Below are 24,724 nucleotides of genomic sequence, written 5' to 3'. Positions count from 1 at the left end.
TCCTATTTTTGCTCAACCCACTGCGGGCTGCTTTGTCTATGCAGTGTGAGTTCTTGATGGCTTCAGCATGACATGTGTATGCAAACATGCAAATAGAAGTCTGAATTTAATATGGACATTAAAATTACACATTAAAAAGGCTGAACACTGGCATAAAAGGTGTAACCAATACAATAGTGCCAAATATGCAGAATACATACCAGCTGAAATGTGCAAAAATGTCTTTGCCCATTTTTAGGATTAAATACTGCCTCAGAAGGCGGTGGACTCCAGTCCATCCAATTAAAAGGATTTTAAAATAGACGAGTTGGAAGTACTGTGGCAGTGGGTCTGCTGCACTGGTTGAGCCAAATGATCTTTGAGATCCTTCCTAGCTCTGATGGTGCAGCAGTGCACTTCCGCCGGTGCCACCCTAATTAATACCACGGGCATTTGGGTTCTCTTCCTTGCTTCTCATTTGCTACCCACTCTGCCATACCCTGCTGGGAAGTTATGAAGTCATATGGCTGCCCAAGGCAGAAAAGCAAATGCTCCCTCCCTACCCGCCCAGCACATTGTATAAAACCCAAAGCCAGCCAACTTGTTTTGATGCCTGAGGCAGAAACCTCTCTTGAACGTCTGTCCCAGTCTTGGTGGTAAACACACAATAATAAACATATCTAACAATGCTGCCTTTTCATGACACCAAAATCCATGGCCTGGGGGTTACTGCCTCTGTGCCTAATGGTTTTACCACCTCCTCAATGCATGGTTGGTTACTATTTTTAGCAGTATCTCTTTATTTCAAAAACACTTGAAATATAAAGATTATACCTTGGATTACGGCCTTGTGGGCTGCAACTACCCAGTGTCGGGCAGATACATGCTGAGGCATAAGTAAGGAGTGACAAAGACGCCCAATAATACTGAAAAAGACCAAGGCGAAGATCATCCATGCTATAGTACTTTCAGTTATGAGGTGTGAGTGTGAAAGCTGGGTAGTGAAGAAAGCTGACCGGGGGGGGGGGGGGATCTTAAATGTGGCACTGGATGAGGTTTACAGATACCATAGTCTGTCACAGAGGTTAATGAGTAAACTGAGGCTATTCGAAGCTACTACTTTATACTGTAAAGGCAGGTTATAAATGTAATAAATAAAAATAGTGTATCTTGGGCATGTGAGAAGACTCACTGGAAAAATACAAGAATGCCAGGCAAAAACAGAAAGCAGTAGGAAATGAGGAAGAGACGTCATGAGAAAGATCAACTCAAGAAAGGAATCCACGGCCTTTATTTTCAGCGCCAGAGTGTTTATGGTGGGCTACTTCGCAGATTATTCCTTCACAGGATCGCCATAAATCGGAATTAAATTGAACCAAGGAATCACTTCCCTGCCTTTGGTGCCTAGAACGGAAGCAGGGCTGCGGCCCTCAGAAAATAACGGCGGGCGAATTGCAAGAGGCTGCGTGGGCGGGAAAGGGAGAGGAGGGGAAAAAAAGGCGAGGTCGGCTGCCTGGGGCGGCGCTCCACGTGGCAGGGAAGCGAGGGGGCCCTGCCGGGGGTGGCGGGGAAGGGCGCCGCCGTGAGCTCGCCTGCGCCTGCGCTTCACGAAGCCCGCCAGGCATGTCGGAGGCGGCGCTTGGTGGTGGTGGGGGGGGCGACAGGCTCGCGGTGTAAGCCGGATCAATCCAAACTGCAACGAGGAGGGGGAGCAACAGCAGCTTTCTCTATTTTCTCCTACGTTTGAAGAAATCTTCCTTCTGTATAAGAAACCAAGATATTTAAAAGAAACGGAGAGCTTCATGGTTTCCCGGATGGGCAAGTCTTATTATATTCAGAGAGCCTGAGAGGCGTTAAAATAAACGGGACCTCCCCTCTGCTTTCCGGACATTGGTACAGGCGACAGAACGCTGGCGCTTCATTCTGCCCGATGCAAAAAGGAAATGTGTTTATTGAAGCTTGGTTCCGTTGTATTGAGATATATATCACTGAGATGGGAAGGGGGATGGTGGACACCTTTAAAGCTAATTTATCTTTTTATAGTACGAGCGTGCCTGGGTTAAAGCACATTTCTTTAAAGGCGTCTGCAAAAATTAATCTCTTTACCAACATGCCACTTTTTCTTGGTTTTAGTCAAACAGAGTCATGCCTGCTGCTTTGGTTATAGCTCTAAAACACATAATGTAGCATTCTCTGCCCTCCACGGGGTTGCAACCATCTGCCTAACATTCAGAGAACCAAGGAGGCGCTTTGTTATCTCCACAGAAGGGGCTGACCCCAGACACTCCCATCCCACACTCCTGGAAACGGATATTCCATCTTTTCCTTCAGGACTCATCCTTTCACAAGCTGCATGATGGGGGGTGGGATGGTGGAAACAGCTGGTGGTTTGACAGTATTGTAAGACTTGTCAGATAAAGCTGTACCTTTAGAATTGCTGCCTGCCATGCTGCTTGCAGGAACTGGAACCTTGAGGTGGCAGAACAGGATCGCGAGCGGCACCATGTCCATTTTGCTGGATTTAACACACAGTAAACAATCTGAAGTTTCAGTGCACTTTTGGGGTGCTAAATGCACTTCATCTGAATTTCTCTTACAAATATTGGAATGAAATACTGGACACCAGCCATGCATCCTCCTTCTCCTCTCTCTGCTCTTGACTGTGTGTGGGGTTAACAGCTGCCAGCCAGCCAGTGGGCCTTAGCTTAAAGCAAAGTGGAATGGATGCTATTGTGAAATAATTGTGGGTCAGACGGCCTTGTCCGTCAGATCACCCAGAGATCTGTCAGTGTGTTCTTCCCACATAAAAGCCTACTTTTCGTTCCACCCTAGTCCTCCCCAGAGAGCATCTCAGAAAAAAAATATGTACCCGTGCTTTGCCGAAGGTAGATTCCCAGGCAGCTGATTCAGCAGCCTTCCTCAGAGTGCTGGCAGCTAATGCCCATTACTGTGGTCGAGAGGGCAGCTAATGCGGCAAAACTGGGCAATCTCCTTCCCTCCCTCCCTCCTATGTTCCTTCTTGCTGCCTCCCTCTTGTGCCTAGTTTCAAAGCTGGGCAGTTGGCTTATTCATTCAAGTTCATTTTCTTTCTCCCTGCCCTCACGCCACCTCCAAAAGAGGGCGAGGTGACTGGGAACAAAAAGGGACCACAGGCAGCCTGCGGTCCCTCCACTTTGGTTAAAAAGGCAAGCAGGGTGATTTGGCTAGGAGCCAGATGTGGGGGCAGTGCCCTCATTTGCCCAGCCTCAACTGCCTCCAAAATGCCACCACCGTCTCTCTCCCCCCCCTGCCTAGCGATGCCCTGAGTCAGGATTTGAGGCCATCAAGTTAGGCCAGAGAGCTGTGGTGACTCACACTCAGGAGGACCCCGGGAAAGAAGCCCCTTTGTTTGCTGCTTTTCTCTCTGCCACATCCTTCTTTTCTCTTTTCTTCTTTTCACATCTGCATTTCTCTCTGCCATTTCCTTTTCTCTTTTCTTCTTTTCACATTTGCTTTTCTCTCTGCCACATCCTTCTTTTCACATTTGCTTTTCACATCTGCTTCTCTCTGCCACATCCTTCACGTTCTACCCATCAGGGCTGCTGTGAGGGCTGCCTGCTCATTCCAGCTGCAACTCAACCGCTGAGCTGTAGTTCCCCCCCCAAAAAAAGCCACAGACACAAGGCTCTGGCTAGACTTACGCATCGTCCACCCTCCCAAGCTACCTACCAGGTAGGCGCAAGCACAGCACCCTTTGAGGGTTGACATAGAGGCCATGGTTGTTCTTCACAGCTGCTGGGAATCCAGGAAAACAATTGACAATAGGCAGACTTTGGTTAGTGGAGGAAAGGAAAACCAGAATTAAAATCATCTGGAAATGATTTCTTTCTTTTTTTTACAAGGATTACGGAGGCCTGCTTAGAGCCCCCCCCTTCCCAGCTATCCTCTCTGTATGGGCTCAGTGTGACAGGAAAGAGTGCTTTGTACATCCAAATGCAAATCTTGGAATGTAAAATAATCTTCAATCTCCAGAGCTGGAAGGAACCCTTTGATCATCAAGTCCAGCTCCTGTCAAGAAAATACAGCGGGGAATCAAACTCCCAACCTCTGGCTCTGTAGCCAGATGCCTAACTACTGTTGTAGTTAGCAGTTGTTGCAGGGGGGCTGGAGGGAAAAGGGGTTAAAGCCATGTAAAAACAAGACACCTCACCAGCAACATGCTACAATATTCACGGTATAATTTGTTCCTGAAAAGGCTACAAAACATTGTTCTACATATTGTGGAGGGAGAAGGGATGGCAAACTCATAAAGTTGTTGTCGTTACATGCTGTCAAGTCACCTTTGACTTATGACAACCCTATGAATGAGTGACCCTCAAAATGTTCTGTCATCAACAATTTTGCTCTGCCCTTGTAAACTCAAAAGCTGTGGCTTCCTTTTAGGGAGTTAATCCAGCTTGTATTTGGGCTTCCTGTTTTGTTGCTGCCTTTAACCTTTCATACCTTGCCACTCACTGGTGTGCTTTCCATGCCCCCCTCCTGCAAATGCAAGTAGATAAATAGGTACCACCACGGTGGGAAAGTAAACAGCGTTCCGTGTCTAAGTCACACTGGCCACGTGACCATGGAAACTGTCTTCGGACAAACACTGGCTCTACAGCTTGGAAACGGGGATGAGCACCGCCCCCTAGAGTCAAACACGACTGACTAAATGTCAAGGGGAACCTTTACCTTTACCTCCTTCTCCACCATGTGTGCATGTGCGTGCATGCACACATTTGTGTTTCTGTCTGCATACACGTGTTCAGCTGCAGGGAAACATCTTCTTTTTTAAATGTTGTTCTCATGCCATGCCCATTTGTTTGCTGCTTCTCTCTCTCATGTGCTGCCACATCCTTCACATTCTACTGATAGGTACCACCACGGTGGGAAGGTAACGGCGTTCTGGGTCTAGTCACGCTGGCCACGTGACCATGGAAACTGTCTTCGGACAAACACTGGCTCTACGGCTTGGAAACGGGGATGAGCACCGCGCCCTAGAGTCGGACACGACTGGACTATATATCAAGGAGAACCTTTACCTTTACCTTACCTAGTGCCATGGCAGATTGCAAGAAATTACTGTAAAAAGTCTATTAAAAATAACACCACAGCAGTGGTACCTGGTGGCTGTGAGAGGCAGCCAGTGCGAGAGCAGGCAGGCACAGGACATAGCCTCAGATGCAGAGACTGTAAAAGCTCCTTCATGCCTCCTTCGACGGATATACAACACAATTTAAAAATGGATTAAGTTTCCCCAAGATGACACACATACCCACCCAAAAAACATGTGACTTTAAACGGAATTTTTTTAAAAACCCAATCCATCACCCAATTTATTTCAGGAGTGTAACCGTACCCTAAATCTCATGCCAAATAAAATTTATCAGGCTTTAAGGCACTAAGATTCTCTGTTACTTTTGTTGCAACAGAGAGCTATTCCCATCCTCTCAAAGTTTTCATAAAAATTGATAAAAGTTTTTCACATATGTATACTGTATATTAAGTTTCCTTTGGCTCAGAATTTAGATGCTGACAACTGGAAAAAACAAGTCCAGCCAGAAAGGGAACACACACACAAACCAGTGTCCAGCTTTTCTTCCACTCACTCGCTCACATATACCCTGGAGAGCCACCAGCAGGAATTTTAGATTTTATTATATGCCAAAGAACTTGATAGCATCTAAGGAGGACAAAGCAAGTTGCCCTTGATAAGAATTAGACAAGGCACCATGCCGAGGCCCCAATACACAGCAAGCAGGGCAAGAACTGGGATAAACACAGCACGTTACTTCACAAGACACAGGTGTGTAATCTACACATAACAGGCCACAACCACCATCAGATCAAACGTGCTTATTCGAAGTAGTGAGCAACAACCACTAATCATGGAGTTTGGGGCAACAGGGGAGAAGCAAGAGCATCACAGCAAAACCTGGCCCTGTGCAGCTCAGATTAGGAAGGAGAGGCATTGCTCACAACACAGAACCACAGCCCCGGTTCCAGGGAGTTTTAAGTCATTCACTTCTAGTAAGCAGGCTTTTTGTTTTTTAGGCAAAGAGGGGACTCTAAGCACAAATGAGTGTCACTGTTTGGAGAACCACTTCGTAGAGGGCCAACTTTTATGCCCAGATCTGTCTACGTGTAGAGGAATCATGTGGCATAGAGTTCCCACTTCAGACTACAGCAGAAAAGTCCTGTGTTGGAACACTTTCCCATGGGAATGCTTCATGGTTGCAGAAAATTAGCACATCCCAGGGAAAGAACAAGGTAGTTTCTACAAAAGCAACACAGAACTTTTCTTTCTTTTCCCCTGGGTCTGCTCTGATACGGGCCAGAAAAAAACAATGCTGTGTGACCTTCTTGACTGTGTATTCTAATTCTTAGAAGTCTATGGACATATATGCTTTCCAGCTCACTGATCTATGGAGCTGATAGTCATGTATGATTGTTTCAGAAGCTGAAACAAAGAATAAGGCACATCCAGATAGAGTGATTTTAGGACGGGATGAATATGCATCCAATGGAAGTTGGCCTCTGCAGTGCACACCTAAGAGAACATCTGTCCTCACAGTGGAGGATCCAGCTTTCTGGAATGCACCTTGGGCAGGAGTCTTCTTTGAGGTTTCATGCAGGATGGCTGCTGTAAACATATAGGCTCCCTGAAACAAGATCAGAGTGAGGCTGTGGACGGGAGCCGGATAGACTATTTGGCTAAGATCATGTGCATATGTGTGTGTGTGTACATATATATGCATCAAGCAACAACAAACGGGAAATAAATTTTTCCCAGATGGGGAACTTCAGCCGGTGGAGCACACCTAGCAACTGTGGCACAAGACAGTGAAGAGACAGAGAGCAATGTGCATGAAAAAATGCAGGTCATTTTCGTTATATGGCGCTAAGAAAGGCTATGTCTATGCCCATCCTAGATTTCAGAAGTAATGGCTAATATTGTGAGAATAAAGCGCCTTTGCAAGGTTGGTATCAAGAGCTTAGGGCAACTAATAAACTTATTCTAGGCAAGCTCAAGCTCGGTACAACTCTTTCTGGCAAAATGCCTTGCAGCGGCGAAAGAACGGGCCTGAGAGCTCATCACCTTTATCCACCAAGCCACATCCCGGCTGCCTTCCCAGCAGGCTCAGAAGCAAATGCAATCTTAATTCCTGGAGGAAAGGCCACTTCTAGGGGAGAGCCCATGGTGGCCGGGTGAGTGACAAAGCAAGGGCTGGGGATCAACAGCACAAAGTGGTCACAAATCATGGCCGACTGGACAGGGAGGAGCGCCGCGCCACCATGCTGTATAAGCAACGGCAGGTGTTGTCCTATTCTAAGGTTCACATTGGGCTGTCACTGGGACACAACAGCTGCGCAATAGGGTGACCGGCAGGCCTCAGCCACTTTGAGAAATGTTGGCCGACATGCAACCGTTCAGTCCATCACGGTTTGGCAGGACCCTGGATGGGGATGATTGCTATATATAGACACATATAGATAAGGATCATGGGTGTGCATGCTCAGGAAGGATCTCCCTCCTTGCCCACACATAAAAATTAAAAAATATTCAGCTTTTAGTTCATCCGTCCAGGCTTCTTCTGGTTCATCTGCTGGAAAGACAAAAGCATAAAAAACAAGTCAAAGAGCCGCCATATCACCTTGTCGAAAGACGGGAGGAGGGAGGTCAGAAAAAGCATTTGTATTTCCTAGAGCTCTACCTCCTCCTTGGATCATCAAGGTGCTAGACTTCCATGGCTGGATAGCCCAGTGGATGGGGAGTCAGAGGCTGGGAGTTTGATTCCCCCACTATGCCTCCTGTGAGTAGAGCCAGCCTGCGTGGCCTTGGGCCAGCTGCACAATCCCAGGGCACCCCCATCTCTCAGAAGACCCCCTTCTGAGAATTCTCTATCTGGAAAACCCTGGAAAGGATTGCCGTAAGTCACAATTGACTTGAGGCACATGATTATTATTCAGCTTCCATGAGGATATCTGTGCAGCTCAGTTAACAGCAGTTTGATTGATACCACTTTAAGTGTTATTTTGTAGAATCCTGGGGTCTTTAGTTTGGTGAGCTATTCAGAATCCTGTGCTCCAATGACCTTGTGCAGTGGTTCCCATCCTTGGGTCCCCAAGTGTGACTAAAACTCCCGGAAGCCTTCACCACTAGCTGTGCTGGCCAGGACGTATGGGAGTCGTAGTCCAAGAACATCTGGGGACCCAAAGTTGGGAACCACTGACTTAGTGCATTCCCCTCAGCTACAGCAGAGGATTCTAGGTATCCTGTTGTGAAGAACTAGTGAGCCGTCCTCAACAGAAAGTGTGCAGGAGGAAGCATGTGGATGTGTCCGCATAGAAATAGGGGAGGAAGGAAGGAAGGAAAGAAGTGTGCCTGTCAGGAGACAAGGAGGAGGGAGAAGGGGAGGAGCAAGATCTAATAGTGTGGGAGGAGGTTATAAAAGAGTGGGGTGACGCGCGAGAATTTAGAATTGAAATGGACCAGACTAAGAGAGTTACAAAAGAGTGTGCAGTGCAAACAGAGAGAGAGGAGGATGCATCAACTAAGGTCTGTGATTTACTAAAGGACTTCCCGAACTTAAAGACAGGAGGAGGCTTGCTACCAGACCCAGACTTACCCAAGGTGGAGAAAAAGGGGGCAAAGCCTCTAGAATGGACGGTAGTAGTTTACCCCCGCAACCGAGGTGGAGGGAGGAAGTTTGATTTGTCCCAATCCCTCTTACAACGTCCCACCTTTAGAAGGGGACTGGGCAAGACACCCTTGCTATGGGACAGTGTGCGCAAGTAAGGAGCACACCCTTGAGGGAGATGACAGATCGCGAGTGCTTTGGTCCAGCCCCAATGTGAGGAGTGACTTGTTAACACTGGGAACCAAAATCCTAAGTTACAAGATGTTACCAGAGCTAAGCTGTTTCAACCTGTTTAATTTAGTTGATCCTGATGCTGAAGTTAATAAAACAGAACCTGTTGAATTTTTAAAATCATCTCCGTCTCTTATTCCTGCCAAAATGAGGGACCCGTCACCAGCTCAAGAAGAAGCCGATCACACCTGTGGAACTACAAATCCCAGGGTTATGTAGGTTGAATCCAGACAAACACACACACAAAAAATCCTTTCTGTTCCACCCAAATGATCATTCTTTATACCACAAAGCTTGGCTTCTTGTTTCCCCTTGCTTTATTGCCTCAGAGTGTGAAAGAGGAAATATCCCCCCCCCCAATTTTTCAGCAATACTGGGTGTGGGGAGCAACAAGACTGGGGTGCAAGCTTAGAATGGGGTGCAAGCTTAGATTTCACACAGCCTGATTGATCTAGGTCAGTGGTCCCCAACCTTGGGCCTCCAGATGTTCTTGGACTACAACTCCCAGAAGCCTTCACCACCACCTCTGCCGGCCAGGATTTCTGGTAGTTGAAGTCCAAGAACATCTGGAGGCCCAAGGTTGGGGACCAGTGATCTAGGTCTGCTCCCCAAGATACCCTGGCTTCCACCAGCACTGATCGCTCAGCTGCCCGCTCTAGCCCCATCCGCAGGTGACACGGCAGGGGCAGATCATCCTATTCTACACTTTGAGAGAGCCAAAGGGCTTTTAGCAGCTTGCTTCCACATGGTGTGTAGTGTGGTTTTTCTCTCCAGTTCCTGTGAGGAGGAACCACTTTCCACCAGAAAAGATGAGTGTGGGCCATCCCCTCCAGCGCCCACAACTGAGGGATACGAGACAGCGTATATATGCCGAGACCCACAGTGGCCCAACTGAGAGCAGAGGAGAAAAAATAGCGGGAAAGAGGAGCGAGAGGAGGAAGGCGAGAAAGGGGAGGAGCCAAGAGCAGAGGGTTATCTGGAGACAGGGGTTGGGTGGAATGGATGGTGTCTGTCTATCCCAAGAAGGAAGATTGGAGGAAGACGAAGGGGGCCAGGCCAGTGGGGATGCTTCAGCCAGAGATGTCCATGGAGGGAGAGTTGGTATCACCCCATGGCAGCATCCTAGGCTGCAGTCTGAGGAGGCCCACAAGGAAGCCCACTGATCGCGAACGGTTTGGAGTGAACCCCAATGGTGAACTCTTTCATGCCACCTGAGGGACAGTTATGTTACATGGAAAGAAACTGAGGGACCCGTTGCTCCAACTGAAGTTGTCGTTCATAGTACTCCATTGTTTGAAAATAAGTGTTTGCAAAAAAGGACTATCTTCACTTTTGGGGAAACAAAGGGGGGAATGGGTTTTCCCCAAATTTGAACCCAGTCGCTTGCCCTCCCATGACAGCAAGTGGCTGATGACTAATCATTTTTACACTTCCTGCAGCGTATAAAACGATTCCTGGTACCTGAGAGATGCTGACACCGGTGAGTTTCTCCACAGTTTCGGGTAGTTTATTCATGATTTCCAGCACCTCCCCTGTTATTTTGCCAGCTCCCACATCTCCAGCCCCACTCGACACCATTGTGATCTTATTCACGGACGTCAAAGGTTTGGTGATTTCTTCAGCCATCTGCCCAGGAAAGGGGATTTGAATCAGAGCTGGAAAGGTTGCCATTTTTTGGAGTACAGAATTCCCCAGAATTCTGGAAGCTCTGCTCCAAAAATCTTAAATCTTTACAGCTGTTATTGGAATATACATACGCAGTGCAGAGAAACTGGGAGTTTGCACTGAGTCAGACAAATTTGACCAGAATTGCAAGCATTAAACTAACAGCAAAACCAAACTTAGCCTGCTGCAACATTTAGATGATGAGCTGATTTCAAAACTGTTGATTAATTTTAAACACACACAATTCAACCAGCTCATTATTTTGGTCTACAGTTAAAAAAATTTAAAATTTAAAAAATGTAAAAGTTTTTTAAAAAGATTTGTGAAAACTGAAGACACCAAATATCATTTTAGGGCGAAACTGGACATTACCAAGAGCACGTGGTTAGAAGAGAGAATTTTTCTAATGACTAAGGCGATTTGATTGTCTCACAGGAACTCTCCCACATCCCACAATCTGCAGGCTAGCTTGTTTTGTCTTGTCATTGGCTTTCTGAATACAGACACAGCCTTTATTTGCTGTCCTCTGAAGATGCCGGCCACAGAGACTGGCAAAACGTTAGGAAAAACCACCTTTAGAACACGGCCAAGAAGCCCGAAAAACCCACAACAACCATTAGATCCCGGCCATGAAAGCCTTCGCGAATACAGCCAACTAACAACTCTTTCAGGTTGATAATGAACCATTTGCAAACATTATATAGGGGGAAGCAGTAAAGTACTGTTTGCAGAGGCTTTAATTGCCAAGAAGTGGTGTTCCTGTGCCTATTGCATGGAGACTTGTTCTTAATTAACCACTGCCTCATAACTACTGCTTTCTCCAAAGTGCACTCCTTATATACCACCTCAGAATATTTAAAACATTCTCTGGGCAGTTTACAATTTAATTATACATATTACACATTGCCCCCAGCCCCAGTAAACTGGGTTCTCAAGGATGGAAGGCTGAGTTAACCTTCAGCTGGCTAGCTGAGTCTATTGAGATCAAACTCAGGTCGTAAGCAGAGTCCTGACTGTAGAACTGCAGTTCAACTACTGTGACACGGGGCTCTTCTCCAGACATCATCTTCCTATTCTTTCGTGAATTTTTTTTTCAAAAAACCCTAATTTCAAAAGAAAATCAGAGCTACTTGGTCGTGATTAAAACACAAATATATGAGAAACTTGGGGAAATAAATGCCTATGATTTTGTACCTCATCATGCAGTTTGTGAAATCCTAGCACAGTGTCCAGACTAAATGTGAAAAATGCTATTTCTTTAAGTGCAAGGTCTGTCACTGCTCCTGTCAGCAGCTGCCTGTGTCACAGCCTTCCCGAACGTATGTTCTCTAGACATGTCAGGATACCATTCCCCAAATGGCCACTCCAAATGTCTGGGGATAATGGGAGGTGCACGCCAAAAACCAACAGAGGGCGCTAGATTCTGAAAGGCTGGGCTACAATATTCAGACATGCTAGCACTTCAGACCTTGGTTTGATTTTTGCCCTGTTACTACTAAAGATGGCCTCTCTTACAGGCAGCCTAGTAGCTTAGCATGTTGTCTCCACATATTCAGGACGGGGCCAAAATGCTCACCTCCGGAAGCTTCTCCAGAAGCATGTCCACCATGGCTACCTCTTGGTACTGCTTGAAGGCCTCTGCTTTCTTGGTCATCTGCTCAGCATCAGCCCGAGCCTTGGCCTCAATAGCAAAGGCCTCAGCCTCACCTTTCACCTAAAGGTAAAGCAACAAAGGCTGAAAGATGTGCACATTCTACTTAAGAACGTCCCTACTTAAGAACAATCAAACTTAAGAACAGCTCCATTTGCTAAATTTTGCTTCTACTTGAGAACAGAAATCCAAGAACAGGAAAAAAAACCTTTCCTGCTCTTTTTTTAACCTTAGGTCATCTTAGGTTAAAAAAAATTCTCCCCCTAGTGGTAGAGTACATATTAACCAGCTTTGTACATATTAACCAGCTTTGTACGAACGCACCTCTACATAACAAAAAAACAGCCAGAACGGATTAATTGGTTTTCAGTCCATTCCTATGGGAAATTTTGCTTCAACTTAAGAACGTTTCAACTTAAGAACACTATTCCAAAACGTATTAAGTTCTTAAGTAGAGGTTCCACTGTAGTTTCTATGGATGGAAAAGAGCAGATACGGATTAAATGGTTTCCAATGCATTCCTATGGGAAATGCAGATTCAACATAAGAACTTTTCAACTTGAGAACCACCTTCCAATACGGATTAAGTTCTTAAGTAGAGACCCCAATGTACTTTGTCCTCCCCGCTCCTTTCTCCTATTTGTCAGCTACAATTATATTCAGCATTTCCTCTAAAAGACTCAAGGCAGCTTCCAAAGCGTCCCTCCACTGCAACTGCTGTCGGGTTGTTGTATCTTCACAACGACCCAGCAGGGTAGGGTCGGGCCAAGAAAGGGTGACTGGCTAAAGGTCGCCCAGTGAGTTTCATGGCTGACTAAGGACTGGAACCTGGATCTCCCACTTCCCAGTCCAGCAATCTGCCCATTACACCACACTGCCTCTTGTATTCCTTCCACAAGACAACCGTGAGGATACACTCACCCTGACCGACTCTGCTTCTGCCTCTGCCTGCATGATGAGCTGTTGCCTGTTGTGGGGGAAATGAGGGAAAAAGTGGTCACTTTCACACCTTATTTCACAAAGGTGAGTTTGCCAGCTTTCTCCAGAACCCACCCACCCACACACACACACACACACGTAGCTATCACAGCACCTATCAACTCATGGCAGCTTCCAATTATTTGTCTCACCTTTACCTGGTTGGGATATTTGGAGCATGTAAATAAGAATTTAAAAGGGGTGGCATGGGGCAAGATATGGGGAACTGAGACGTCAGAGAGCAAGAGAGTGAAAGAGAGGGAGGGAAGGAGGGAAGGAGGCAGAGGAAACTTTAGCCACTCAGGCAGCCATGGAGTTCCAATTCCAGTCGGAATTTCCTCAGGAAGGATCTGTGGGGAAGAAGGAGCTGGCTGCTTTCTCCTACCAAGTACCCCTGAGATACGTTTGACTACAACTCCCAAGTTGGGAGATGGCTGGACAGTGTCACCGAAGCTACCAACATGAATTTGACCCAACTCCAGGAGGCAGTGGAAGAGAGGAGGGCCTGGCGTGCTCTGGTCCATGGGCTCACAAAGAGTCGGACACGACTTAACATCTAAACAATAACAACTCCCAAGGGGATTGTGGGATTGCAGCCCAACGTCACTGGTTTCTCATCACTGGTTTCTCATAAGCATCAGATCAACATGTCTCAAAATCTAAACTATGCAAAATTAAGAGACCAAGAAGTTAAAGAGTTCCTGGGGTGTACCAAAAAATCCCAAACCAAGCTCAACCCAACCAAATGACAAAAGCAATCCCTGAACATAGAAAAGTAATTTTCTAGTTATTAAAGCAAAATAACGCTACCTTAGTTGCCTCCATGACACACTACATTTCTATGTGTAGGTATCTATGTTGTGTTGCATGCAAGGGTGGGGGAGATAAATAATTAATGCATTCAAATATGGATTCCCTCCTCAGATCATATAAAACACTAGAGTCCAAAAATTGCTTTCTTATACAGTTTACTGCTCGTTCCTCACAACTTCAACCAGATGAATAGAAACCCCACTGATCTGTTGCTGGGCTGTATCCTTTCATACTGCAGATGAGAGACTGACTGTCGGAAAGCTCTTGTGTGTAAAAAATATCTCACACACACACAAACACACACACAGAGACAGGGCCAGCATTTTCCCTAACATACTAGTATGCACATATGCGTGGAGGAAATATGATTCCTGTTTTGCAAAAACATTCAGCAACTGAATCCCCTGTGTAAAAAAAGATATAGCCCCAGCACTAAAGACATCCTTCTCTGGATTATCAGCTGTAGATCAAGGGGGTTGAAAAACCAAACAACAATAGCTTTTGTATGGGAAACATTAAAGATGAGTTGGCAAAGGCCACCTGCCCCTACCTTTCAGCCTCAGCCAGTTTCTCCAGCCGGAAGCGCTCTGCTTCCGCTGGCTTCTTGACCTTGGCTTCCAGTTCGCGCGCCTTTCGGATCATCTCCTGCTCCTGTATTTGAATCTGCTGAGTTCGCTCCACCACCAGGACCTGCATCTTCTGCTCCTCAATCTTCTGCTTTGTCTTGGCTACCTTTGCGGTTACATACAGTCACTTTTAATAAGGAAGATTCTCAGAGCAGGGGTTCTGCACAAGATCAAGGGAAGGAAGAGGGAAGGACAGCTGGCCCATCCTCAGCCCTCCCAAGAGGTCAGCTGCCCTGGGCTTTGCCTCTCCTCAATGGACATCCAGCAGCCATTCCACAAGGCTGAGGAAAAGACATTAACCGGCACCCGAACTGTCCTGTTTTCCTTTCCCCTCTCCCCTCCCTTTTTTCTTTTCAGCAATACCTAGGTTCCAATCAGGAAGAACAATCTTATCTTTAAAAGAACAACAGCAAAACATATCAAAAACAAACAAACAAAAAAGGAAAGAAGAAAAAACATTGTGGCACCTTGAAGATCAACCACTATATTTTAATGTGAGCTTTCGTAGACGAAGTCCACTTCATCAGACTTGTCTATGAGAGTTCACATTAAAATACAGCACTTAGTCTTTAAGGTGCCACAACTTTTTTTTTGCCTGATGAACACGGTTACCTCTTCTAAAACAAAATACAGTGGTGCCCCGCATAGCGACGATAATCCGTGTAGCAAAAATCGCTGCAAAGCGATTTCGTCACTATGCAGAAATAAAAAGCCCATAGGAATGCATTAAAACCCGTTTAATGCGTTCCCATGGGCAAAAAACTCACCTTTAAGCGAAAATCCTCCATACGGCAGCCATTTTCGCTGCCCGGTAAGCGAGGAATCCGGGCGGCCATTTTATTTACCCAGCGGCCATTTTGGAACCGCCGATCAGCTGTTGGAAAATCATCGCTATGTGATGATCGGTATGCAAAACAGGGTACCGATCATTGCAAAGCGGTATTTTCCTATCTAAACCATCGGAATGCAATCACAAAAACAATCACAAAATATTTGTCGCTATGCGGATTCATCGTTAAACGAGGTGCCCGTTAAGCGAGGCACCACTGTATCTCAGTCGCTCTGAGAGTCTTTGTAGCTGTAAATCAAGATACGATCACTATGAATAAATAAAGCTGGTGTAAATACACTTATATGTCTCCTCCCTGCTCCTCTCTCATTATCTGTCATTAGAATCGCCTCACCTGGAGCTGATACGCCAAGTCGGACTCTGCCTTCCTTGTGTTCACCTCAATGTCGTAAGCAGCCTTCTTCAGCTCGTAGTCCCGCTGGGCTTTGGCCATTTCGATTTCATTCAAGTACTGAGCGGACAGCTTCTCCTGCTTGGCCTTTGCTTCCTGCAGGTGGAGAAGCATCAAGAGTCCAGCAGAGCAGAGCACAACCTTCGCACATCAAATGAGGCTCGAGGTTGGCTGGTTTCTCCATTTGAGAAAGGGATTCTGAGACAGAGGCATTGGAGAGACCTCCACTAGCTGGGCCGGCCCAAGAGATTCTACCCCCAACCCGTCACAGACCTACACATGGTGCCCCACATTTACTCCAGGTACACTGATCTAGTTATTTTGACACATAAAGCAGAAAAAGATCCACAGGTGCTTCTCCCCTTTCCTAACACTACAAAAATAAACAGTAATACAGTCGTAATCAACAACCAAGAATTTCCAGCCCCTTTGTTTTAGACTCTCAAACAAAATTAAGCGGTTAATTTGTGAGAGAAATTTAGTATTGGCGATGGGGCTTTCCACAAAGCCACAGTTCCTCCAAGCCAGCCAGGAAGGGAGACAAAATGTTTGCCCAATGAGATGCAATCAATCTTACGTCACCTATTTCCACCATCTGGCCTCCTGACAGTAAAGAAAGGAAATCCTGAAGAATCGAGATGCAAGATTAACAGGGGAGGCTTCCCACTCCTTAGGGCAAAGCGGAGCAACATGTAACCCTCCAGATGTTCCTGGACTTCAACTCTCACCCCTGGATATGTAGCAAGAGCTCACCTTGATGCCAGCATCTCTCTTGGCTTCGGCCTCCCCAATCCTCGCATCCTTCTGAACCTGGGCAGTCCGGGCTTTCCCAAGAGAGTGTAAGTAATCCTGCAGTAGCCAAGAAAGGGAAATTAAGAGTCAGAAGGTGCACAATCAGAACCTGAAAACGGGAAGAAGAAACAATATTCATTAGCATTAAAAGCCCAATTTTGTGAATGAGTTCTGGTAAACTGCCCGTGGGCTCATGGCACAGTGGTTAAGCTGCAGTACTGCAGACAAGACTCTGCTCATGATTGGAATTTGATCCTGATGGGCGCAGGTATCTGTCTCAAGGTTGACTCAGCCTTCCATCCTTCTGAGGTCAGTAAACTGAGTACCCAGCTTGCTGGGGCAGGGGGCAGTGTGGAGCCCGCAGAATTAAATTGCATACCACCCAGAGAGTGCTCTAAGTGCTACAAGGTGGTATATAAGCAGCACACTTTGCTTTGCTTTTCCTTCCCAATTCTGACCTGGCCCTTAGTTATTTCTGCAGGAGGCAGCAGTATTCCAAGGGAGGGAGGAAACTTCCAGTTTCCATTTCTCACCATGCCTCCGAATGCTAAATGCAGTATCACACGTAGGCCTTGTGGGAAGATGGAAATTCATAGACCCAGTTCTCTAGGAGAGAGAACCTGGTAGCAAGGACCAATTCCAGCAGGCCACACTGGAGAACTAAAACTTCAACCAGTGCCCTGTGAGAGATGCCAGCTCTGTCACTGGGCAAAGTTTAATTTATGCAAATAGAACATCCCCACGTTCTATAGGGTTGGGTTATTCTCCAGAGGTTGTTGGGCAGCAATTCTCCTCAACCTTGGCCATCATTTTTAACCATCATTTTCTTAGTGTTGTTCTGCTCAGTTGTGCTTTTGTTTTGAAAGTCTTCCCCCAACTACCAGTTAGAAATGAAGAGTCAAAGATGATGCCAAATTCAATTTGAATCCAAGATGTGTAAGATTTAAAAAAAAAATCTATTTATATATGCATATTGGCATAACTAAAATAAGCACAGTGAACATATTAGAAAAGCTGGTGGTATAGCCTGTGCTTTTAAGTTGAGTAATCAGAGTAATATAAGCTTTCTGTATTCCCTATTCTTTTCAAAACCTTGGGCAGCCCAGCCAATAGTGAGGCATGATGGAAACTGTAGTTCAACCACAGCTGGAGGGTTAGAGATTCTCAATCCATATGGATTTTTAAAAAACTTTTGAGGAAAAATATAGATCCCTTAGTTAAATATTCTCGTTAGCATCCTGGAAGGCCAAAGAGATGAAACATTTCTTGTTTACAGCACATTAACTCCAATACCGAATTAAGGCAAGTTAACTCAGCACTGAACTACCCAAAGAATCTTCTGTGCTCTTTTTTTTTAAAAAAAGTGAAATCTTTACAGGGAAGGATTAGTTGGTTCAAGGCAGCAACCGAGAAACCCTCCATGCAAGCTCTGAAGCAATCAGGAAGGTCAAACGAGGCTAAGCTTGAAGCCCACAGATTAAAAAAAACAACTCATCTTCTTGATTAATCAGAAGGGCTGGCGATGAGCCAAGACTTGTCAAGAGTCCAACGGGTACGTTGGGATCTATCCCGAATCGGATGAAATCCACAGCAATGGGATGATGGCACTGTCTTGTAGCTCTCGTGTACACAGACAGTAAATGCATCAAGGTGAAGCCACTACGTGGCAGGTAGGCAGATTTGTGGCCTTTGGCATTCATTTCTATGCAGGGCCAGGGAGGCAAAATAAAATAAAATAAAATAAAATAAAATAATAATAATAATAATAATTAAATAATTAAATAAAGCTGTTAAGATCCTCAACAAACTCACTTCAGTGACCGATGCAACAGGGGCAGTCAGTCTGTTTTTCACTCCAAGCCTTAGAAGAACTATGTAAGGTGCTGGATCTTATCCTTAAATCTGCTTCAGGACCCTGGACAGCTACTTTACAGTTGGACTGAAAGAGGGAGCAAATTCACTGTTCCCGAGATATTGGAGTCACTGGCCTGTCTCTTGTTGCCCCCTTTCTTGATTACTTGGAGGATTCTGGAGTTCCAGTCCAGAAAGGATGTGTGTTCCAAATTCCAGCTGGGTAAACCAATGGTCTCCTTATGTTCCAGCACCTTCCTGTCTTCCTACCTGATCATCGTGGATGTCCTTGAGGGTGTAGCTGACCACACTGATTCCCATGTTGACCAGATCAGAAGAAGCCACTTTGAAGACTTGCTCTGAGAACTTCTGACGGTCCTTGTAGATCTCCTGTGGAGCAAAGAAAGGGAATGTAGTCTGCCAGGGAAAGGAAAATAGTGCTGATTTCCTTGATATCAGAATAAAAAACGGCCAGGAAAAAGCAACTGGAATTAGGTCTACCCTTCTTCTGCCTCCTAAGACCGAGTTGTTTAAAAATGGTCAAGCCTGTCTAAATTTCAAGAAGGAAGCTGCCCCTGCAAAATGTGTTCTCAACTCAGGCCTCTTAAATCAGCCTTTCCCAAAAGAGCTGGAGGTCTCTAGACAGGTTCCACTACAACTCCCATCAACCCTGTGGTGGTAAGAGTTGCAGTTCCTATTCCAGCACATACAGTGGTGCCCTGCTTAACGCTTACCCCACTTGACGATGAATCTGCTTCATGATGAAGTTTTTGCGATCGCAAAATGATGCTTTAATGGGCAAAAACCGCTTTACAAGGATCAGTTCCCTGCTTCGGGAACCAATTCCTCACATTACGACAATCAAAACAGCTGATTATCAGGTTTTCAAAATGGCCACAGGCTGCTCAAAATGGCTACCCGCTGTGTTCAGGAAAGAATTTTTCGCTGCACAGGCATGGAAAATGGGCACTCTATGGAGGATCTTCGCTGGACGCTGAAGTATTTAGCCCATTGGAACACATTGAACCGGTTTTCAATGGGCTTTTTTATTTCGCTTGACAAGGATTTTGCTCTACAGCGATTTCACTGGAATAGATTATCCTCGTCAAGTGAGGCACCACTGTACTGAGATTGCCAGTCGGGCGGATGCCACCTCAAGGAAACAGGCCCTATCTCGGTGGGTGATCCTAAAATCGTGGAGTTGGAAGGGAACTCCCCATTTTAGTCCAAACTTTAAAGAAGCTATCCAAGGGGACGGATTGGTTTTGGTATGAGATTCATTCCTGCTCAATGGAGGAACCCAAATCAAAGTAGGTCTGAACAGAGGGTTGTCAAATTTCCTCTTGAATGCTTCCAATATCAGAGAGATTCAAGAGAAAATTGATGAGAGTTGTAACCTTGAGACAGAAGGCTGGGAAGTGCTGTCTCGAAGGGAACAGGTTCCACTTCTATGGTAGGAAAGGAGGCTTTCCTGGAGGTACATCACATGTTGTCCAGCAGGGGGCAGCCTCAAGGACAGTTATACACTGACAGAAATTCACTTTTCTCCAGCAGGGGGCAGGAAATATACATCCACATAAACATACAGAGACAGCCTCACCTCCACAGTCATATGAGCCATGATTGCTCTCTGGTGCCCTTCTAGCGTCTCCAGGGCGATGTGAGCTATCTCTGCCTCTGATTTGCCCAGAAACATTTGGCAAGCAGCTGCCAGCATCTCCTTATTCTGGCCCTGGATTCTTACCTGTGTTGTGACAGGGAAAAATAAGGAGAGAAGCTGAGAAAAGAACAAGTCTCCTGAGTTTCTCACTAATTTTAGATCCAACTTGGTGCCAACTCCAAAGAAGGATGTGGCATTTGCCTCTCCAGAAGCTTGGAGTCAGCCTTTGGATGCTGAAGCTACAAGAGTACTCGGTTGGTGAAAAGAAATCTTGGAGCCCAAGATAAAACAGAGTCTCTTATCAGGCAGCTTCAAATCCTCCCTTTTAATAAGCAGAATAAAGACGCGCAGGGTTTAGGAAAAAACAGAGAAAGAGTTTGACAAGAACTTATAACATGATATATTCATACTTCATATATCAGCATAGATCAAACATATATACATGGCATTATATACATAGCGTGTGCATAAATCACTTAGGTGAAGGTGCCCCTTGACATTTAGTCCAGTCGTGTCCAACTCTAGGGCACGGCGCTCATCCCTGTTTCTAAGTCATAGAGCCAACATTTGTCCGAAGACAGTTTCCGTGGTCATGTGGCCAGTGCAACTAGACACGGAACACGGTTACCTTTCCACCGAGGTGGTACCTGTTTATCTACTTGCATTTTTACATGCCTTCGAACGGCTGAGTTGGCAGGAGCTTGGACAAGCAACGGGAGCTCACTCCATTGCGTGGATTCGATCTTATGACTGCTGGTCTTCTGACCTTGCAACACACAGGCTTCTGAGGTTTAACCCGCAGTGCCACCACATCCCTCTCTTAGATCACTTTGAGCAACATAAACATCCAAAGAAGACCATCAGACTTACTACTGAGTGGCAAAGTGCTGTTCCTACTCTTCTGCTTAAATAGTAAGAGCAGCCCATCACTACAGACCATGCAGCTGAACGTGGTTAACAAGCATTACCTAAGCTTGTTCTAGCTGCATGTCATCAGTCAACCATTTTACACTGACTTTTACAGGCATGACTTTGCATTTGTCATCAATCTTACATTCCCTCTACAATATTAAATTTAACACCTTGTTCACATGTTAGGAACAAATTCTGACAATTTTAATGCTTCGAGATGAAGAAGCTTCTCTTTTGTAAATAAAAATGGAGGTTCCCTTACTACTCCCCAGGCAAAACCCTGCAGAAGATGGTATCCCTATCAACAGCCATTATCACATCTCTGGTTCTAAAGTTAGAACAAATGAAATTAAATGGCAATCAATGCTGTGCACTGCTATATACATTGCTGTACAACCCATGCTGGGCATACAACAGACGTGGGGTTGAATACAACCCCCCAAGTGGCGTGTGTGTGGTGGGGACAAAATCTGTGGTTGGTTCCATTCAGGGGAGCAGGAACTGAAACTGCACTGTATGGGAAGCAACACTAGCTGTTTTTACAAGACTTTTTTCCCCAACTGCAGGTTCACCCTATTTGAATTGCTAGGAAGAAGTTACCTGGGCAATGCCAGTGACTGAGATGGGGACTCCATGCCGGGTGTAAACCTTCTCACTCTTTACATTCAGGGTCAGGGTGTTGAGTGAGATCCTGAGGAGAGTGGGAACAGGGGTAGGAAAGAGTTAATGAGGGAGAAATACGTTGCATTCTCCTTTTTTTTTTTTTTTTTTGCTTCCAAGTTCAGTACAGCTTATCATCATCATGTGCCATCAGGGCAATTCTGACTTATGAGGAGCCTTTTTCAGGGTTCACCGGGTAGAGCGGTTTCCCATTCCCTTCTTCTGGGGGCATTACTGGCACAGGGCAGCTTGCCCAAGGCCACACACAGGCTGGCTCTTCTGAGATGCAAAGTGGGGAATCGAAAGGAAGAGAGAGAGAGAGAAAGAAAGAAAGTGAGAAACAAATAGAGAAACAAAGAGATAAAGAAAAAAGAAACAGAGAGAGAGAGAGAGAGAAAGAAAGAAAGGAAGAAAGAAAGAAAGGAAGAAAGAAAGAAAGAAAGAAAGAAAGAAAGAAAGAAAGAAAGAAAGAAAGAAAGAAAGAAAGAAAGAAAGAAAGAAAGAAAGAAAGAAAGAAAGAAAGAAAGAAAGAAAGAAAGAAAGAAAGAAAGAAAGAAAGAAAGAGGAGAAGGGAAGGGAAGGGAAGAAGGACTCCTCAGCAAATGAGATTTTTGGGCAACCGCTCAGAAGATCAAAGGGTAAAACAAGCCCAGTCAATTTCCTAGCATGTGCCGGCCAGATCCAGCACAAGATGGAAAGCAGAAGCTTCTGGTTTAAGCATCTGCTTCTCAAAGCATGTGTCTCAACCGCTCAGTCCCAATTTCTATCTGAAAACACCCAGGCACACGAGAAGGTTGTTTATTTTTATTTATTTGTTTTTTTGCACGACAGCTTCCAGAATCCCCTACCTGGTTGGGGGAATGCTAGGAAGAGTTAATCAAAAACAGCAATTTTTGACTGAGGCAGCTGAGTTCGGTAACAGCTACCCGCCGGTCCTGTCCACAGCCTCACTGCTGCCCTCTCAACCATCGTCTAAATTTTACAGGGCCAGCCATGTGTCTTGATATCTGCAAAGCAGGCATGAGCACTTCTGGTCCACCAGATGCTGTTGGCTTGTAACTCCTATCAGCCCTCGCCAGAACACTCCTACACCATGGATCTCCCTCATTGTGGTGCTATTGGTCCTTGACTGCAGGAGAGTCGAGGAACTAACAGACAACAAAGCCACAACAGATTAAACTCAGGTTTTCTTTTTCAAACACGGGCTAGTGGGACCCCTCTCCTACCTTTTCCTCTGAATCAACCACATTCTCCCCAGATGCATTTGGCAGGAGGTCTCAGTTTATTCTTAGCTTTAGGTTCAACAGGATGGTGTGTCCCCCCCCCCCCCCGGCCCCATCTGAATAGAAGGGCACTGGTGGGAAAAATCATGCAACAGCTGAGATAATATTTGAGTTTCTGAGAACATTACTGGGTTGTTTGCCCATTTGTTGGGCACAAACAGTAGGTCTTGGGTGCAGGAAGTAAAGTACTGTAGATTACATGGATGAGCCAGAAAACGTAGTCTCTGTGTGCATGTCCACAGAGAAAAAGAAGAGATGTGGAGCAGAAGAGAAGGGGGGGGGGGGAACAGGGAGGAACAATGTTCAGAGCAAGGATGAAGGTACGTTAATTTTATTTATTTATTTGAGGGATGGATTCCATCATTATAATCTCTCAGGGACCATATTCCAAGGGCCAAGGAAGGGAGAGGGGAAGCCAGCAGTGAGTGAGGCGAACTTTCTTTTTTACCACCTTCTCCTCTTTCTCTCACAGGCTGACAATCTCTTCTTCCTCCAAGCAGGCTTGTCGAGGAACGGGAGAGACCTCATACTGGGGATCTGACTTAATAAAACTTGCAGGGAGCTTTTGAAACTGGGCTAAGGGTTGTATGAAAACAATCCAGGTTCTATAGCTCAGCACCTCCAGTTCATGGGGAAACCGAGAATGTGAGAGAGACATTTTAAAAGTCACTGTTCTAAGGAGAAAAAAACGTTCACTGAATGACTTGCAATTTTTAAACTAAACATATCTCAAGAACATACATCCGTTTCCGTGAGAAATCTGGGTCAACATCTCAATTATTTCAAATTTTCTCTTTCTTGGTCCTCTTCCGGTTCTGCAATATCTTTCGGAAATGGGGTGACCAGAACGGCACATGATGTAATGATATTGCATGTTTTACTCGTACTACTACTTTTTTTCCCTACTTTTCTAACAGAGAAGGAAACCCTCATTTGTCACCGATATAACTAAGCTAATATTCTTACTGAACATTTGCTATGACACCAATGTTCTTTTCCTGGAAAAGTTCTGGCCGGTATAAACCTGCCCACCCCACAACCCTCCACTCAGAACCTTTCCTGTGGGTGCTAAATTTAAATTCTGCAGAACAAGAGATCTAAGTCTGGGAAGCAGAAAAGGGGTTGAATGCTGCTCCTGCAGTAACAGGAGACACAAAATAGATCCGTTGCACACATTTATCTACCCAGCCTTCCCTCTTCCTCTTGTCTGTAGTAGATGGACATCTTATCAACTCTGGATTCCTCCAAATCTGTGCAACTTGGATCCACGTCAAGAACACACCCTCATCCTTTTGCTTCTGCCCGAATTACTTGGGTGACCGCTCTCATGAGCAGAAGAAGCTCATTATGACACTGTGGTTACATAAATATACACAGAGAAAGAGAGCTGCAAGGCATATCATAATACAGTGAGGTCGGGCGGGGGATAAAGAGCTGTACACTCTCATCTCGTTCATCAGCTTGGAGACCAAGAGGCACTGTGTTCCAGGTTGTTGAGAAATCGCAAAGGAAAGTCCAGTCTATCCTCATGCACTGGCCAGAGGAGTTAGTGCTCTAACATGTGGTTTCCTCTTCCCTCCTCATTCCTTCTTCCTTTTGTATCACATCTCAGGGTGTGAGTTTTACAGGCAAGGACTCTTTCATCTTTCAAGAACAAAACAGTGCGTAGAAAACAATAAGGCCAGAATCCTTTTCACTTACATTTCCGATCATCGAAGGGCA

At 45.6% G+C, this 24,724-nt stretch overlaps 1 protein-coding gene across 4 annotated transcripts in view; it reads right to left on the bottom strand.

Annotated features, from left to right (window-relative positions):
* Positions 1 to 5,636: 5,636 nt before the first annotated feature.
* Positions 5,637 to 24,724, bottom strand: part of FLOT1 (flotillin 1) — a 31,163-nt gene continuing 12,075 nt past the window's right edge. For 2 of the 4 annotated variants that reach the window (XM_072989110.2, XM_078388694.1), the window contains exons 4-13: positions 21,660 to 21,750; positions 20,088 to 20,231; positions 18,758 to 18,877; positions 16,598 to 16,693; positions 15,788 to 15,940; positions 14,528 to 14,709; positions 13,108 to 13,153; positions 12,112 to 12,249; positions 10,332 to 10,496; positions 7,567 to 9,066 (exon numbers count right to left, since the gene is read on the bottom strand). In XM_072989110.2, the coding sequence (XP_072845211.2) occupies positions 9,004 to 9,066; positions 10,332 to 10,496; positions 12,112 to 12,249; positions 13,108 to 13,153; positions 14,528 to 14,709; positions 15,788 to 15,940; positions 16,598 to 16,693; positions 18,758 to 18,877; positions 20,088 to 20,231; positions 21,660 to 21,750 (1,198 nt within the window). In that variant the 3' untranslated portion in view covers positions 7,567 to 9,003. Of the gene's footprint in view, positions 9,067 to 10,331; positions 10,497 to 12,111; positions 12,250 to 13,107; positions 13,154 to 14,527; positions 14,710 to 15,787; positions 15,941 to 16,597; positions 16,694 to 18,757; positions 18,878 to 20,087; positions 20,232 to 21,659; positions 21,751 to 24,724 lie in introns of all 4 variants that reach the window. The other 2 variants (XM_020813727.3, XM_020813729.3) reach the window with 2 other exon arrangements.

Source organism: Pogona vitticeps, chromosome 2, assembly GCF_051106095.1.
Source record: "Pogona vitticeps strain Pit_001003342236 chromosome 2, PviZW2.1, whole genome shotgun sequence".
Lineage (NCBI taxonomy): Eukaryota > Metazoa > Chordata > Lepidosauria > Squamata > Agamidae > Pogona > Pogona vitticeps.
The sequence above is the reverse complement of the archived record's forward strand: the minus strand, read 5'-3'. Positions and strand labels throughout refer to the sequence as shown.